General features: G+C 43.3%; 1 protein-coding gene and 1 long non-coding RNA gene across 2 annotated transcripts in view; both read right to left on the bottom strand.

The window, feature by feature from the left end:
• Positions 1 to 16,950, bottom strand: part of LOC137298235 (uncharacterized) — a 692,490-nt gene that overhangs the window by 77,937 nt on the left and 597,603 nt on the right. The window contains exons 27-28 of the mRNA XM_067830406.1: positions 16,721 to 16,862; positions 15,421 to 15,524 (exon numbers count right to left, since the gene is read on the bottom strand). Coding sequence (XP_067686507.1) covers positions 15,421 to 15,524; positions 16,721 to 16,862 — 246 coding nt within the window. The remainder of the gene's footprint in view (positions 1 to 15,420; positions 15,525 to 16,720; positions 16,863 to 16,950) is intronic.
• Positions 7,908 to 8,390, bottom strand: LOC137298054 (uncharacterized). Its single transcript, XR_010957712.1, has 3 exons — positions 8,317 to 8,390; positions 8,103 to 8,228; positions 7,908 to 7,989 (listed from the first exon to the last, which is right to left on the bottom strand). It is a non-coding gene; the product is annotated as an uncharacterized lncRNA (long non-coding RNA).

Below are 16,950 nucleotides of genomic sequence, written 5' to 3'. Positions count from 1 at the left end.
AATACCCGATCACACCTCTCTGTTTTGCGACCCGCTTAAGCTCGCGTACAGTAGTCATAGTGTTTACACCTAACATAACCAATGTCTATTTGGGTCACAAAAATATTTCAATCCAGTATTCCTTGAAGCAGACGTTTATGAAAGAGACCAAACTCGGGTAGTCGGGTCCAATTCTAGTAATTCTGTCAAATCGTCCCACGTACCTGGTAAAATATATAGTGTGGCTGTTTCAATCCAGTACTCGCACTGTTGGACATAGTATTCCTTGAAGTTGTGCATGTATTCCCCTATACTTGTAAAACATTTTATTTGGTATTGAGTTGTGATATCCTGCTCCCATTCGAAGGGGCGAGTATACTTAACACCCTCTTTAATCCATACCACGTCCAATATTACCTTAAATCTGAAGCTTCCCCATAAGGCCAGTTCATCTTTGAATATGTTTTTAACTAGAGATTCGATCTCAATTTCCACAGACATAGCTATACGTAGGTGTGTATAATCTCTAATTGGAGTCTATCTTGAGCAGTCGCCTACGTTCTTTTATGTAGCCCTTTTTATTCTCGTAGATGAGTTGATGTCTGACTACGTTCGCTCCGTGAGCTTTACATAGACAGTAGTGTCCTTTAACCCCGATACCACACACAGAACACGTGTAGTTAGGACTTCCCATATGGAAACAACAGAACCCCTGATTCCTGCATTTCCTACCACAGGCCTCGGTCTTCCCCATAAGTATGTATTCGCATCGGTATGGAGCGGGTCTCATGTTTACTTATATAGGTATTTAATTTAATTGCTTCGCAACCAACGCAGTAGCTGCTATACCCAACACTATGAAGCCCAGTTCACGATTCATTTGTCCCTTGGATGGTGTGTAGTACTGAGCGAGTGTGGGTTTATTGAGCGGTTCCAATCGTTTACCAGTTAGTAGGTAGTATTCTTTCATTGCTTCATCGACATCGTTGAATGTTTGAACGGCATGGTTTTCACGCTGGAGTTGTTCGTTAATAAAATCGATCCTCTGGAGGCGTTTTTTAGCGTACTCGGCCTGTGCCTTTTGTAATTTCTCAGTAGCGAGATCGTGTCGCTTCCTTTCTTCCTGTATTTCAGCCGCGTCTCGTAGTTTCGAGAAGAGGAAATTACTCCCGGAAAATGCCAGGGCATTCACTAACGCCCCACCGGCCATCATAGCTATCGTGGCCATCCTATATTTATTTCATTATATTATCAGGTATTATCCCTTGTTTTACTAGGATGTCTTTTGTGGCCATCGCCATACCAAGGTTCATTATGAGCATACCCATATCCTGCAGGTTGAAATCTAGCTTGATAGTTGGTTGTTTAAGCACCATTTTAGTCAACCGAGCGTACCCTACTGCTAGACTGGCGACCACTGTGGCGTGGTATGCGTCGTTGACGAACGTTTTCCCCTCAGACATTATGTATATATAAAAATATTTTAAATTATAACATGATATGCGGGTCGACAGTGGGGGTTACCTCACTGTTGGGGGGTACCACCTCACGGTGAGGGTTTCCCTCACGTGTATATAACCACGAGATAGCCAAGGCAGCAGTTACACCTACAACCAACAACAGTCGGGGGTTGGTCACTGTAATAATTTTATGTTGGTTACACCACCGTTTTTTACCGGCAGCTACTCTCTTAGGATTCTTCTGTCTGGTTACTGTTGGGGGTTCCTGTGAAGGGGTCACTTCCCTCACTGTGGGGGTTTCCTCCAGTGGAGTTTCCCTCACTGTTGGGGGTGTGGGGGGTACCCCCACTGGGGTTTCCCTCACTGTGGGGGGTATCACCTCGGGAGCAGCATCCATCTATACTATTATTATTATTTTTTCTCTCAAATTGACAATGCTTTGCCGTGATAATCGCCGCCGTCACTGGAGCCAACAACATACCATATTTGTGGTACAGCCCGCAGCTGATAGAACTCACGGCGTGTTCGATAAAAGGGTCTTTCTCGAGGTCTTCCCACAGGTAAAGTCGGCGCTCTGGTGGAATGGGAAGGAAGTATGACACAATACCGGTGTATATCTGGGTCATAGCCGATCCTATTGTCTTTGTCATTTCTGCTCCGAGCCGGGACTCGTATCTAGCGTACAGCTTATCGATTTCTTCGGCTGACATTTTGTGAATTTTATCCGGAGTGTAGTCTCCAAAGTAATGTTTGGCTTTGCCGCCAACAGCCAACGCCACCAGTTTCTCTCGCTTATCATCATCCACTACCCCAGGTACCAACAATTGTTCGAGCAATTCCTCACACTCCATCTTATAATATAACAAGTAAGATTTAGTTTTAACTATATAATACCCGATGCAGAAAAAACACAGAGAAATGAAGGTTAAGTTGCACACGACAAACACTTCAAATATCATAGCTATACTTAGCATTTGCTTAGCTTTGCTTAGCTTTGCTTAGCTTTGCTTAGCTTTAGCACACCCTATATGCTACTGGTTGGTCGGTCTTGAGCACGAGCTTAGCGTGTTTAGTTTCAGCGAGCTGTTTCTTCACCCGTTCCCGTTCTAATTTGCTCATCACATCGTTCTCTCTCAAACACTCCTTGAACGAATCCCTGTCCTTGCAGTGAAATAAGGCCACCCATCGCGTCTGCTCCCTGAGGTCTTTCAACACCGAGTTGAACTTCTGCGTTAGCACCCAGACGCTGTGATTTGCATGCCGGCCGGAGAAGGCCAGGTACGATAGCATGTCTCTCTTTTTTGTTATCTCGCGATTAGCGCTGCAGTCGTCCAGTATGAACAGCGTCGGTTCCCCTTTAAATTTCTCGTGAAGAGCTTTCAACCAGTCCTGCAGGCGTGTTCCAGGGTCGATTTTGTGTACGTCCGGGTCCGTCATCACCCAAGGTCGCGCGTACGTTTTATTCATGCTCAGAGTAGGGCACATGATAACAATGTTATCAAACACATCCTTGTAGTAACCCTCCAACATATCCAACACGAAAACAGTCTTCCCACAGCCAGTCTGCCCGCACACTATGGCGCAGTGTGGGTCAGTGGGGAGGTGGGGCAGTGGGGACTGTTTATTGTTGGGGGGTGTGGGGGGGTACCCCCCATCAGTAGATGGCTTGCACGAATCTCCCATTGTCTATATTAAGTTGCGCGTCCATAATAACGTACAGATAAAATTTCAACTTACCAGCGGGTTGAGCCTTCTTAGTAATCTGGATGGTTATCCCTTCGCTGCCGTTATCTATACGGCGCCCGCTACCGTGCAGTTTATCATCATCCGTGGATCGCATGTCCAACCATAGGGCGTACTTGGTGGTCAGGTATTCACCGATCTGCACGGAGCCGAGGTCCAGGTCCTTTGTTATATAATCCCCCACTGGTAGCTTTTTTATCTCATCCCACTGCTGGTGTGGTCTCATACCATGACTGAACAGCTGGTTGGGCACGCCCTCGATGGTCACTTCCACCTTTTCAATCTCGGGGTTGAAAAACTTCTCGCTGTCCCTCCGGAATGGCTCGTAATCCTCCACGGGGACGACCAGGATACCTTTCATCGATCGCGCCAGCACGTTCAGGTTGATATTCCACACAGTGTCGCTCTTATCTCGCACGACTGATCTATGCCTCAGTACGCGATCGTACAGGATAGCCATCTTCCCAGAGTACTGGCTTCGAACCTGCCTGGCCAGCTCCGGGCTAGTGACCATGTCGAACTCCAGAGAGATGTTGTCTATGGCATAACTGGCCTCATCACCGTTCGGCGTACGCACTACTTTGCTATAGTCGTTAAACGTGAGCTCGTATTCGAGCCTATCACCCAGCGCGGCCTGGTAAAACGGCGCGTGTCCCATGAGCAACTCGAAGTCGAGCGGCACGCAGAATCGATTCCCGTATGCTCGAGCGATGGCCTTTTCACCGTCCGATAGCTTGTCTAGCTGGTCTGTCGTGAAGGCATACCCTATACGCGACCGGGTTGATTTGCTGATACCCTGGTACACATCATTGACTCGTTCTCCCTCGCTTTTCCAGAGATCCCCGTAGCAGTGAAACACGTCGCTGTCGTCGATACTCAGCACCTCGTTACCGCTGATCTTGACGGTCGTTTTCTTGATGATAGCTCGACCCACGTTCCGCACTAGCTCACGTTTGTCGTTGTCGGAGGTCAACGTGATATTGAACGCCAGTCGAACAGTGCCTGGTACAATGAGGTCATTCTCGCCAAGGTTTGGAAATCTAACCAGCAGAGTTTGATTCTGGTCTATCTTGCTGGGATTGTTGGTGATGGTCACCGACTGGCGCACGGCTCTGGCGCCTAATGGCTCTCTCAATCTTCTGAAAGGATCTAATTTTCTGCCGTACATTGTTATATAAAGGAAATATATTTTTAATACTAATGGATGAAGACATACCTATGGATGATATGTGGGACGATAGTGCCCAGGCATTCAATGATGACCAGGAGACCTCATTCTCGCAAGGTGGCTCACTCATGGAGGGCGCCGTCGACGATTATTACAACGCAGTTGAAAATAAATCCAAACTCAAGTCGTTGGAAAGGGACTATTCCAGGTTTACCCTCGATAGCAATGGCACGCTGCGTTTGAAGGCTCACCCGGAGATCGATCTCATGCATAAACACACGAGAAAACCGCTTGCCTTATCAACACTGAGCAGTCGATATGGGAGTGACTTTGTCAGCGATAAACTAGGCTTCAAAGATTACGGTGGCGCGCGACCTAAGCAGTATCCTCCGAAGTTAGTTCAAAGTCTGGAAGGTATCAGGGACGCCACATCGGATCAAAACATGACTTATGATATTGAAAAGGTGTTGGCCGACTACAAGAACAAGCCCTTCCCGGGTCTCGAAATTACCTTTCGGGAACTGAAGGGGTTGGACCTGTTGATGCAAACCATTCGTGGTCAGCTCTGGAAAAGCACGGCCAAAATGAGTGAGATAGATGACCACATCGCCCATGAAAAGAAAAAACTCGGTGAAACTGAGGACGAGTCTATGAAAGCCACCATCGAGGAACGAATACGTAATTTGGAAGATGAAAGGCAGACCTGGTTGGAGACAGCGTCCGGCTACAAAGAAAAGCTTAGATCCCAGACCAACCGTGTGCGGGAAACCATCAATCAAGTCCTCCACCGAGACACCACGTTAGCAGACAGGATTCGGATATTGTTCCGGGAGCAAGGGATCACCATCGCCAGCATTCTGACTGCATTGGGTTTCATCATATCAACCCTGGTGGTGTCACTGACAGGGGGTACCCCTGTGGGGCCTGCCGGCGGCGGAACCCCCGGTGGTGGTGTTAAAGACTAGATAAAAAAACTCGGGGAATGCCTAGCTAAACTGGCTGGTAAAGCCGCCGAAGCCCTTCCCGGCATCCTGGGTAGCATCGTCTCGTGGTTGTTGGGCGCTCTGGCTAAAACTGCCACGTGGCTCAGTCAAAACCTGTGGGCAGCCATCGTCGCCGTGGCGGGTCTGGTGTACGTAGCGGCTAAGAAATTTTTAACCAAATAAGTCCCAAAGCTACCCCACCAACCACCAGGGCCGTTTTATTATCGATGTGATGTTGATACCCAACTTTTGATCCGCCGTGGCTATGACTATTTTGTTGTTATAACCCACCACTTTTTTTACTCTCAGTTGCATATCACTCGGAGCCATGTACAGCCCCACGCCGAACACGTAATTGACTTTCGATCTGGCGTATTCTAACACGTTTTGGTAACGGTCGATGGCCCGCGGGAGATCAACTGGAGAATTGATAGCATCCTCAACGTTGGCATCGAACTGTTTCTGAGCGTCGTAAGCAGTTCCCTTACCGAGGATGTTGGAACGCGTCATCGACTGCGCACCCAACAACGCCCACACGTACGTTCGAATTGAGTCGTTCAACCTGACTACCCCCGCACGAGTGAATCCTTTCGACGTATCCAGCATAAACATTTTCCACCCGTCTGCGGTTGACTGCTCCACTTTCTGGATTATGAAAGCAACACCACCTTCAAAATTCATACGATCATCCCTCCATTCATTACTCGACAAAGCAAAGTCCTGCCTAAGTATACCTCGTTTCACTAAATCATCACTTGCATCTTTCACTGGTTTTGGTCCATATTTGGTAGGTTTAGGAACAATATCATCTAATACATGGAAAAAATTCTCAGTACTAAACATTTTTCATTTCATAAAGTTTGTTAGTAAATCTTTCTTAACCCTTATCAGGCCAAGTGGGTATTTTTGGACCCGAAGTGGCATAAATCATGTAATAACTGCAAAACCGTTGGATGATGAAATGTCATATTCCAGGTATTCCTCAAGTTTCTTGACGGTTACATGCCAATGAAATCTAAATATAGTTATTCTTTCCGAAAAAGAAAATATTTTGAAAATTAAATCTTTAACCCACTAAGTGCCAAGCCGGGCCTATTAGGCCCGGTCACCCCCCTCTTTCTCATGGTGCCTATGGCAAAAATAGAGAAGAGAGAAGTACTGTGGACCAAATCATATGGTATTCCTTTGATAAGAGCTGCAATGTCCTGAAGCAGATTTAAAGAACTTTTAATATTTTTTCGGTTTGACGATAAATGCACCAGGTCAGCCAGAAAAGAAAAAGACAAGTTTGCCCCATTCCGTGATGTTTGGGAGAAATTCCACTCCTGTCTTGGCCGCCACTATATTCCAGGCACAAATCTGACCGTTGATGAGCAGCTGGTTCCCTTCAGAGGGAGGTGTTCTTTCATCCAGTATATGCCTATGAAACCAGACAAATATGGCATAAAGCTCTTTTGGATTGTGGATTCTGACAGTTTCTACCCTCTGAAATGCATCCCATATGTTGGAAAAGAAGGTCATAACAGACAAGTTGGACTAGGCAGACAATTCACTTTGGACTTGTGTCGTCCATTCTTCCAGTCAAATAGGAACATCACTGCAGACAACTTTTTTGTTCATCTTGCAAAGGAGTTGCTCTCCAATGGACTGACACTTGTTGGAACTGTTCGACAAAACAAGCGCTTCCTTCCAACGGATTTTACTGCAAAGACTGGCAGGCAGCTCCATGACTCTACTTTTGGGTTCAATGACAAGACAACAATTGTCTCGTATCAGTGTAAGAAGAGGAAGTGTGTGACAGTGCTCAGTACCATGCACAGTGACAAAGAGGTGGACCAGTCCGCCAAGAAGAAGCCAGAAATAATTCTCTTCTATAATGCCAAAAAAGGGGGAGTTGACACTATGGATCATATGACCCACAAGTATACTACCAAACGCAAGACAAAGCGTTGGCCACGTGTCATGTTCTTCAACATGCTTGACATTGCAGGACTAGCAGCATATGCCATCTGGAAGACGAAGTATCCAGCATGGAAGGTGTCAAACAATGATCGAAGACGTGCATATCTACAGGCTGATGCTGAAGACCTGATACGTCCACAGATTGAAAGACGAAGGGCAAACCCATTTGGTCTATCAAGAGATATACAACAGGACATGCGATGTGTCCTCCCTGATGGAGCACCTCAAGATACTGAAGAGGACCCCGTGAAGCGTCGACGATGTTGCACCTGTGACAGCAAGAAGGATAGGAAGACCAAGTTGGTGTGCAGCGAATGTTACCGCAATGTGTGCAAGGAGCACAGTTCTTCCACAATTGTGTGTGATGACTGTAAAGAGTGAGCGACGTTGTGGACTGATGACATAAGTGCGATTACTATCGCTCACTGCACTCTGTAACACTGCATTAGTTTAAATTTCCAGAAGTCTTTGAACGGTGTTTGAGACAAATGTTGCCATGTAAAACCCCTGTTCAGTTACATGCTATACATAAACAAATAACTCATGTCAAGTTTCAAGTTGTTTTATTTCTTCTGTTGATACATGATCTACCTTAGTAGGGTTTAGAGGTAGGTTTTCTGCACAGTGCACATGATGCTGGAGGAGAACGCCACTGATGTGCCACCATCTGCGTCAAGGTCAGGTGTCGAGAGCTCTGGAATAGAGAAAAGTACAAAATTACAAAGACAATAAAATAAAAACTTAGTACTGAGCGAAATGTTGCTTGAAAAACGGATACAAAATGTCACATGTATCAAATGGCCATACCTTGTCATCACTATACTGTGCATCATATGTACCAGCAGACGGATCTGGGAAACGCTCTCGAACAACAGATCTGATCTCCTCAGGGTACACAAGAGTAGTGCCTGGTTCCGCTATCTTTCCCCCATACTGAAACATATAACATCATCTTGAATAAGTCATTTACTAATTATGAACCAATGGGTGGTTTTCAAAAAATTAAATAATTAATACTTACGATCAGCTGTCCATACATAGCTCTGTACACAGCTTTGCGACTGTCACCATGGTGCAGCAAAACATGTATGAATCCCTGAGAAGCAGTAAGACTGAAAGAGCAATTGAGAATGAACATCAGGCATGACAACAATGTTGAGACACAGTTATTAGTAGCTGATACTATTTATTCATAATGTCATTTTCCATTTTAATCAGCATTGTATTTGTTAATATTCATGGTTTAACTTTGAAAATTACCCCAAGATCAGGAAAATACACAAGCATTTATGTCTTGTATATGAAGACAGAAAAATTAAGATTTGAAATCTGAAAGTTCAGTTTTTAATAAAATCCACCATTAAAATACAACTAAACGTATTTTCGAAAATCATTTCATCACAAAAGATAACAGCTATTCTCACCCATTTGCCTTCAGATGCCTCTTCAGGGTTTCCATGATGTCTACAGTGTTGGTATCACAACAAAGGAAGGGGGATGGCTGGGCCTCTAAGGCCCGGCTTGGCACTTTATGGGGTATAAAAAGCTTGGCCTGATAAGGGTTAAATGCTTTTACTGAGAGCCCATCGCTGTAAGGAATACCCAACCCGTGGTTCAGCCCCGGCAAACGCCAATCCATCTTCGGGTTTATTTCGAATTCATTGCAAATATGTTCGTAGGCCCGTCTATCGTACGGGTTGTTTGTTGCGTCCCATGCTTTGTCCTGTGGGAGGGGGGCGCTGATCTCTTTAAGGATACGTCTGACCTGGTAGTACACGTGGAACTTGAACACAGACTGACTCAGCGGTCCACGCCGAGTGTCGGTCAATGTCACACCACACCCCGTTGTAGCGCACCACACGGCAAAGTTTAATTGATTCTGCCAGAACTGCATAGGGTTGTTGAACCAAGCGTGGACTGCCTTGACGTTAGTCACCGAAAGCTTATACTTATCGAACACATCTAAAAGCTGGGCATTGAAATACAACCCAGGAGCAACCACGATCTTCATGGGGGAGAAATCTACGTCCAGTTTAGGGTAAAACAACATTTTAAAACTCTTATATAATGAGCATATATACTCTAACATGTACATAACACTTCCAGGAATAACGAGCGGTGAGGCCGTTCAGCTGACGCACGCGATCGATAACACGTCAGGTCAACTCGAAGTCGCACTCTGCGATATCACCTACCTACCGCAATGGACTAACATCAACGCCAGCAACAATAAGCTGTTCGTCAGTGGAACTCGCAGCCAAATAACTGACGGCTACTACAGCGTGTGCTCTCTAAACGACGAGGTCTTCAAACCCCTGGGAGCCGAACTCAAGATGAACGACTCAAACGGCACAGTGGTGTTAATCAACAACGGAAGAACCTCCTTGAGGCTCGGCCGACCATTAGCGAGGATACTCGGTATGTCTCCTGACGAGATAAAACCAACAACAACCGTCACAGGCACGAAGTTACCCGACCTAGTACCGTACCGAGAGCTGTACATTCATCTCGGTCAGGTGAGCACAACGTACAACATTCAAGGAGGTCACCCTTCCACTATACTGAGAGCAGTGCCGGTGAAAACTGAGAAATACAACGACGGTAGAACCGAGTCGTTTTCACCACGGCAGTATAAGAGATTAACCCAGGGCAACATACCTGAGCTGATAATATCGGTGTTAGATATAAATCATAATCCTGTAAATATAGGATACCTCAGCTTAACGCTTCATGTAAAATGACCAGCGCACAAGGGCCCGGAGTGAAAAAATGCGTCAATATCGGGATCTCCGACCTTGGAGACACGCGCGGTTTCGACGCTCCCGGAGTAGATGGTAAATCGTATGCCTTGCAAATGAAAAACAACATTTACAAACGCGTTGAAGTCCCCTCCGGTGGAACCCTAAGTGATATAGTAGATACCACAAGAGCAAAAATCAACACTAAGTACGCCCTTGTCAACACCGGTAATAACTGGATAATATACCCATCGTTCGGGGGTAAACTGTTCGACTTAGACGATGTTGAGAGCACTACCGTCGCCCGAAACAAGCCATATATGCTCGTCTTCACCGAAGATGACAAGTGGGTGTTGTTACCCGATAACGACTGGTTTCTCAATATTAGACTCGGCTCCCCCTACGTGTTTACTGATAACAAAGACAACCACCTAAACAAAGTCGTGAACAATGGAACCATGCTCGTGGCTTATGTCCCAACTCAGAGACGTAGCGTAGTCGTCAGCCCACTCAACACTATGGCAGCCCACATGCTATCGAGTAAACCGGCCATACAAAACGTGGCATTGCAGTTGGTGTCTGAATTCGAAGGCGTGGTCAAAATACTAGAGAGTCTACCGGCAAACTCAACACTGATCATCAAAGTCTACCTAGGGGAACCATCGGTGAATGATGTCGAGATCGTGAAGGGGATCAAACTCGGGTGGGTGAAACGACACCAGTATCAAGTTTGCAACGTTTACGTGCGGGTGAGTGTCGGCTCCAACACCAGTCTGGAGGGGGTCAACGTGATCGTGGAAAACAAGATATCACTAACCAAGATCTTCCTGCCTGACAACATACACTTCATGGGTATGAAGTTCACCCCTGAATTATTATCAAAAAACCAGTTGGAAATTATATCGTAATAGTATAATAATGACCAGTCATCCCAACACTACACTTAACGACTTAGGAGATACGGAAGGATTCGATCAGCCTGGTGAGGAAGATGAATTATACATCCTACACTTCAAAGACAACGTGTACAGACTGGTGCCGTTATCAGATTTAAAAGAGCCCAAATGGCTGATCAACTTAACACTCGCCTCACCTTATATCACAATAGACGCAGATACGGGGGGATATATCTCTAAGATTAGGAACAACGGTATCTGGACCGGGGATTTCATTCCGGAGAGTATATTCATAGTAACTACTGATACCGAAAAAAATAGGTTAAAGACTTTACAAAAAAATAAATTAGCATTTATCAATTATTCTTTTAACATAAGTCTTGATATATTCTCCCCTTTCACACTCATCATAGAAGTCTTCTTTTCCTATTCAGGCAATGAAAACACCTCAAGAGTACACCAAATTTTACCCGGGGTGTCAATACACTGGTTTGACGAACACATAGACCAATATTGTCGTATTGTTATACAACGGGATACCACGGGTCCTATAAACCGCTTAATAAACCTCAGTGGGGTTTTTATTACAACAGAAAATTCTATTAGACTCTCACCTATTACCCTGACTACTAGAATAGAACTTGTAGACTTAAAATTAATTTATAGAGTATTAACTGAAACCCAATTAAAATATCTTTCAAAATATATATTATAGGATGGGTCTGTACCCAGTCGTAGAGGAAGTAGCGAAGACGCTGGAAACCGTAGATGGGTTCCGCTTGAGGCAGTTATGTGATGTGAAACGCCAACTAGAACAAGACCGTGACACGCGGAAAGCACTATGTAAGAAGTACAATAGAGCTTTCAATATCGTGGACGGGGCTGACACTACCCTTATGGCAACCAGCATGGGACTAGGGGCGGCAGGCGTTGGGTTGTTGGCTACCATCGTGGCCGCACCTATAGTGCTAGGTATTGAAATAACGGCAGGGGTGGCAGGGTTGGCAGGGTTGGCGCTTAAGTTAGTATCACGCAGACTTCATCGTAAGGCATTGAAACACGACGAGATCAGGGTTCTGGCCGAAGCAAAGCTCAACACAGTGAGTGAGCGTATTTCCACGGCACTCTCTGATAGTAAGATCTCAGAAGAGGAGTTTCGTTCAATCCTCTCTGAACTCACAAAATATAACGGAATGAAACAAGATATTCGGTCCAAATCTCAGCGAGGACGAGAAAAAAAAGTACATAGAACAGGGGATACAAAAAGCCCAACAAGCCTTTATTATGAACACCAAAGAGATCATAGGCGGTTCACGTTAAACTGTTTCATTGATATAAACGTGACATAGGCACAATTACCGCCAACTTTTTTGTAGTAGGGGTAATAGTAGCAAGAGCTAAGGGCCCAACCAAAGCCTTATTTAGTAAATAAGGCTTTGTAGAGACTTTTCTTGAAAGTGTTTTAAAACCCCCATTGTATATACTACTAAACCTGCCCATGATATCAATAATCAAATATTTGTTTTCTCTCTGTCGATGACACTGAGTGTGTTATACACTGAAGTGACAAACAATATCTTCAGACACAGCTTATCTTGACATATGTATTTTATCACCACATGAAAAGCTTGCTCATTTGCTCAAGCACATTACTCATTAAGTCCGAGAGCCACTTCACTGCTCAACACCTGGAACCCCGTGCAAATTGCCTGGCTGGCTGTGGCGAGACTAATTAGGGCTTAGTCACGCCTGATATCCCTGGCTGGTTTCGTAGATTACAGGAAACTGTCTCGTCATACGAGCAAGTCCTGATTGTTTAATTGCATTGTAAAGGTTTGTGTTGAGAAAGCAGGTGTGAATACATGTCATATATGTAACGTTTTTTGTAATTTTATTACGCTTTCTCTTGTAGACTTTTGGTGGCGTGTGTATTTTCTTAACACATGTTTGTATTCTTTGTATGTAAGACATACTTAAACAAATTGTCCCTCTCATATCATTGTGTGAGATTAAATTGTTCAAAACATCTATGTCAATGGCAGTAAAGAAGAATTTACACACATGCCTAATAATCTTGGTGCATGTGTATTTTCTTAACACATGTTTGTATTCTTTGTATGTAAGACATAATTAAACAAATTGTCCCTCTCATATCACTGTGTGAGGTTAAATTGTTCAAAACATCTATGTCAATGGCAGTTAAGAAGAATTTACGCACATGCCTAATAATCTTCTATGAAAGAAGCGTTTTCGCTGATACGTTGCTAGTATATACTGAATATTTTACGGTAAGTTCTAATAAGCTAATGTGTGACTTACATGGAACAGATTCACAGTTTGTCACTTTGGTTCATCTAGATTTAACGCAGCAAATCACACGAACATACATGTATGCATATTGTATAATGCTATTCCTTGCACATACATGAGACAAAGGGTCATGGGATGGGCGTCATCAAAGTTCCCGAATAGTACGTTTTGTATCTCAACTGTTCAATATAGTGGCTGATTTCTTATCTATGACCAATCGTATCATGAGATACCTGTCACAGAGGAAATGACAGGTGATGGGGCGTGGGCTAAATTTCTGAAGAGCATGTTCGGTCACTAGACAGCTTGGATACAGATTGACTATTGGTTTGGTCGTTGACCAACTGATATGCTGGATTTCAGTTTTATCAACTCAAGCTATCATGAAAACGTTTGTGTATCGTGAACAATCGTAAGGATACCTAAAATGTACATGTAGGCCTAACAGGCACTTTGATGAGTTTATTTTTCTTTAAAGCGCTCAAAGTGCTACAATCCGATTATTTTTACCCCGGATAACCCAATCCAACCATTGAGTAGAGATAGTATTTATTTGCATATACATTTTGCGCACACTACTTGTACATCAAACATAATGGTGAGTGAGTGAGTGAGTGAGTGAGTTTAGTTTTACGCCACACTCACCAATATTCCAGCTATATGGCGGTGGTCTGTAAAATAATCGAGTCTGGACCAGACAATCCAGTGATCAACAACATGAGCATCGATCTGTGCAATTGGGAACCGATGACATGTGTCAACCAAGTCAGCAAGCCTGACCACCCGATCCCCTTAGTCGCCTCTTACGACAAGCATAGTCGCCTTTTATGGCAAGCATGGGTTGCTGAAGGCCTATTCTACCCCAGGACCTTCACGGGTACAAACATAATGCCTTGCTGAACATTTCAATATAATCTGCACATTGTTACGAATAAATATCACAATTCAAGCACATGTATTACAGAATTAAAATGAGTTACACGATACTGATTTATTATGATGTATACACTTGCAGTTGAATCTCCCCAAATATTTATGAAGATGGGCATACTTATATTTGTTTTGAAAGCAAACGAGGTTCAGAAGATTGACAATGGGCGTGACTCCACAAAACAGGTTGCCCAATGATGTAACAGCGCATTAGTTTGCTTTACACTTGTCATGGGACAAAAGTTTACCTGGACATGCATTCGGCCAGAGGCTGTTATTTTAAGGTTGAAAGAGGTGTTCATATATCTCATTTAGTGTTGTCTGATTGAATGATTATACACATCATTTCCGTAACTGATATATTATCCTCCTTTTATTGACAATGGATCTGATACACGTGATCATTATACAGGATAAGATAATTACAGAGATTAAATACAAACGTTTCTTACACAATACTTATGTAAATTGCATTGAAAAATCACACTTCAAATAAGCATGAACCAGCATGAACAAAATACCCCAGTTACCTTTGTATGGTTTATGTTTACTATATATGTATATTATGAGTAGATGCAAGAGTTATCACTTCATATTCTATTATGTATTATTGTCAACTTTAAAAATCAATAGTCGCAAATGAATTAGGTCTAAATTAGTAGCTTGGTTTATTTCAAATCTACACGAACATGAGTGTAATACAGTATTGCTATTTATGTCTACGATTCATTATATGAACTATTACAACGAATGAATGAATGATTTATTTTAGAAGAAGGTTTTGTAACCTTGTCACCGTTAATTCAATCAATGTGCAAACATAGTATCTTAGTATTCACTCCCAATGACGAGTAACAAACATTTACCTCCTGTAACAACATCTCATAATCCCCTTTCTTGCAGACATGTGTTCATTTGCCTGTATAAGCCCCCGACATTGCAAGCAATTGTTATCAAAAGACATTAATAGTTCTGATTAACACAGAAAGTAACCTCTCTCTTAAGAAAAGCTAATCTTTGATCATAACTACTTAATTGTTTGAAATTATAGGTACAGTACGAATTTAAAATGTAAAACCCCCAATACACGGCTCTCGCTGAAAGAGAGGTGCTTTTCATACTCCCCAATACGCGGCTCTCGCTGTGAGAAGCTAATTAATTTGCCATATATACGCGGCTCTCGGCCTTAATGAGTTAACCAGACATACGTTTATGTACTCTATCAAGGTTTCAGGTGTAAACAATACTCACGCTTTGGATCATCCGTTATGTTGACTAGTCGTATTCTTGTGACAGTGGCTGGCAGAGTATATACAGCTGCCCTAGCACTCAGATCAGAATTTACTCGCATCAGTCTGAAAACAACAGTCCTCGGTGTCATTTGAATCAGTATTTCCAAATTGTATAATTCCCCGACCCAACATGGTTTGTCAAAGAAATGGTGATCTAAGGGACAATGTAACAACAATACTGACCAAATAACATGCATATTCTTTTTGTCACGATAATACTGTCCTGACAGTCATAATGTTATGTCAATAACATCCTGACTTAATCATAATGTAATAACATAGTCACATACGTCATATGTAATAACAATAAATGATTTAACAATAAAAGCATATCGACTGTACCAACCCAATAGTCATATACATGATGAGACAGTCATATTGCTATAACCACATGACTGACGCACTAGAGAAAGTGCACACATGTTCCAGAAATTGCTTCAGGATTATTACAAAAGTAACAACAATATATTTTGAAAATCGTTTAAATGTGATTTACAGCGTCTGGTGCTTCTCGCCATTCTTTACAGATTAATCACATACCCCAAAATGGTCGATTGGTCTGGATGCAAAAAGCATGCAGTCGTCTTACCGCAGTGGTATTGCCGATGCGGTAACCTACCACTGTCAAGGCCAATGGCGTCAAAGTGAGCACCTGGTTGTGCAGACAGAGAGTATGCACGTTATGGTGACTCACGGTATTCCAGTTTGTATAATGTAGACCATCGTCATACTAATGTTTCATTCTGGAAATATGGTTGTTCGAATCCGTGACATTCGAATGGCCCGTTCTGACACAGCTGCTAATAATCATGGCATTTTGAGGAGGTATAACACTAACAGTGAGCAAGGCTAACTTTACGGCCCCTTTAACAAAATTCAACCACTATCACACCGGGGACACCAGATATGGGTTTCACACATTGTACCCATCTGGGGAATCTTATTCATAATGAGCGAAAGCCTTTACCAATACGGTGCCCCTCAGCCCAAATACACCACAATCAACTTCTATCAAGTATGTTTTATAGTGTTGGTGTATGAAGAAACATGCCAAAACGCTGTAAAGCAAGCCTGCTGTGTGTTGGCAACACAAAAACATAGACAATATCAAATTTGGAAAGTAATCCCAAAAGGACTACTGTGCACATAATGTTTCTGTTGTCACTCATCCCCCTCACACCCAACCCCACCCTCCACACACAAACTCACACCCTGTGCCTGAGTTCTGCGTGTAATATTCAACACACAAATATACATACACTGCATTGCTGTCCACATAGAAGTAATATTTGTCTGTAAAGCCAAATCTGGATGTGAAATTAGTTGCTAAAGTTTGGGAATTTGAACCATTGATGTTTGCCGTCCGCAACCTGTTGTAGCTTTGCCATAGTATTCTGTTACCTGAAAAACAAACAAGAACTGGAATGGAAGGTACAAATTTTACACAATTTTACTGACACAACAGTATTATTACCCTTCAGCTAGCCTG

Source organism: Haliotis asinina, chromosome 10 (assembly GCF_037392515.1).
Source record: "Haliotis asinina isolate JCU_RB_2024 chromosome 10, JCU_Hal_asi_v2, whole genome shotgun sequence".
NCBI classification, from domain to species: Eukaryota; Metazoa; Mollusca; class Gastropoda; order Lepetellida; family Haliotidae; genus Haliotis; species Haliotis asinina.
This window is presented reverse-complemented; position numbering and strand designations above follow the sequence as displayed.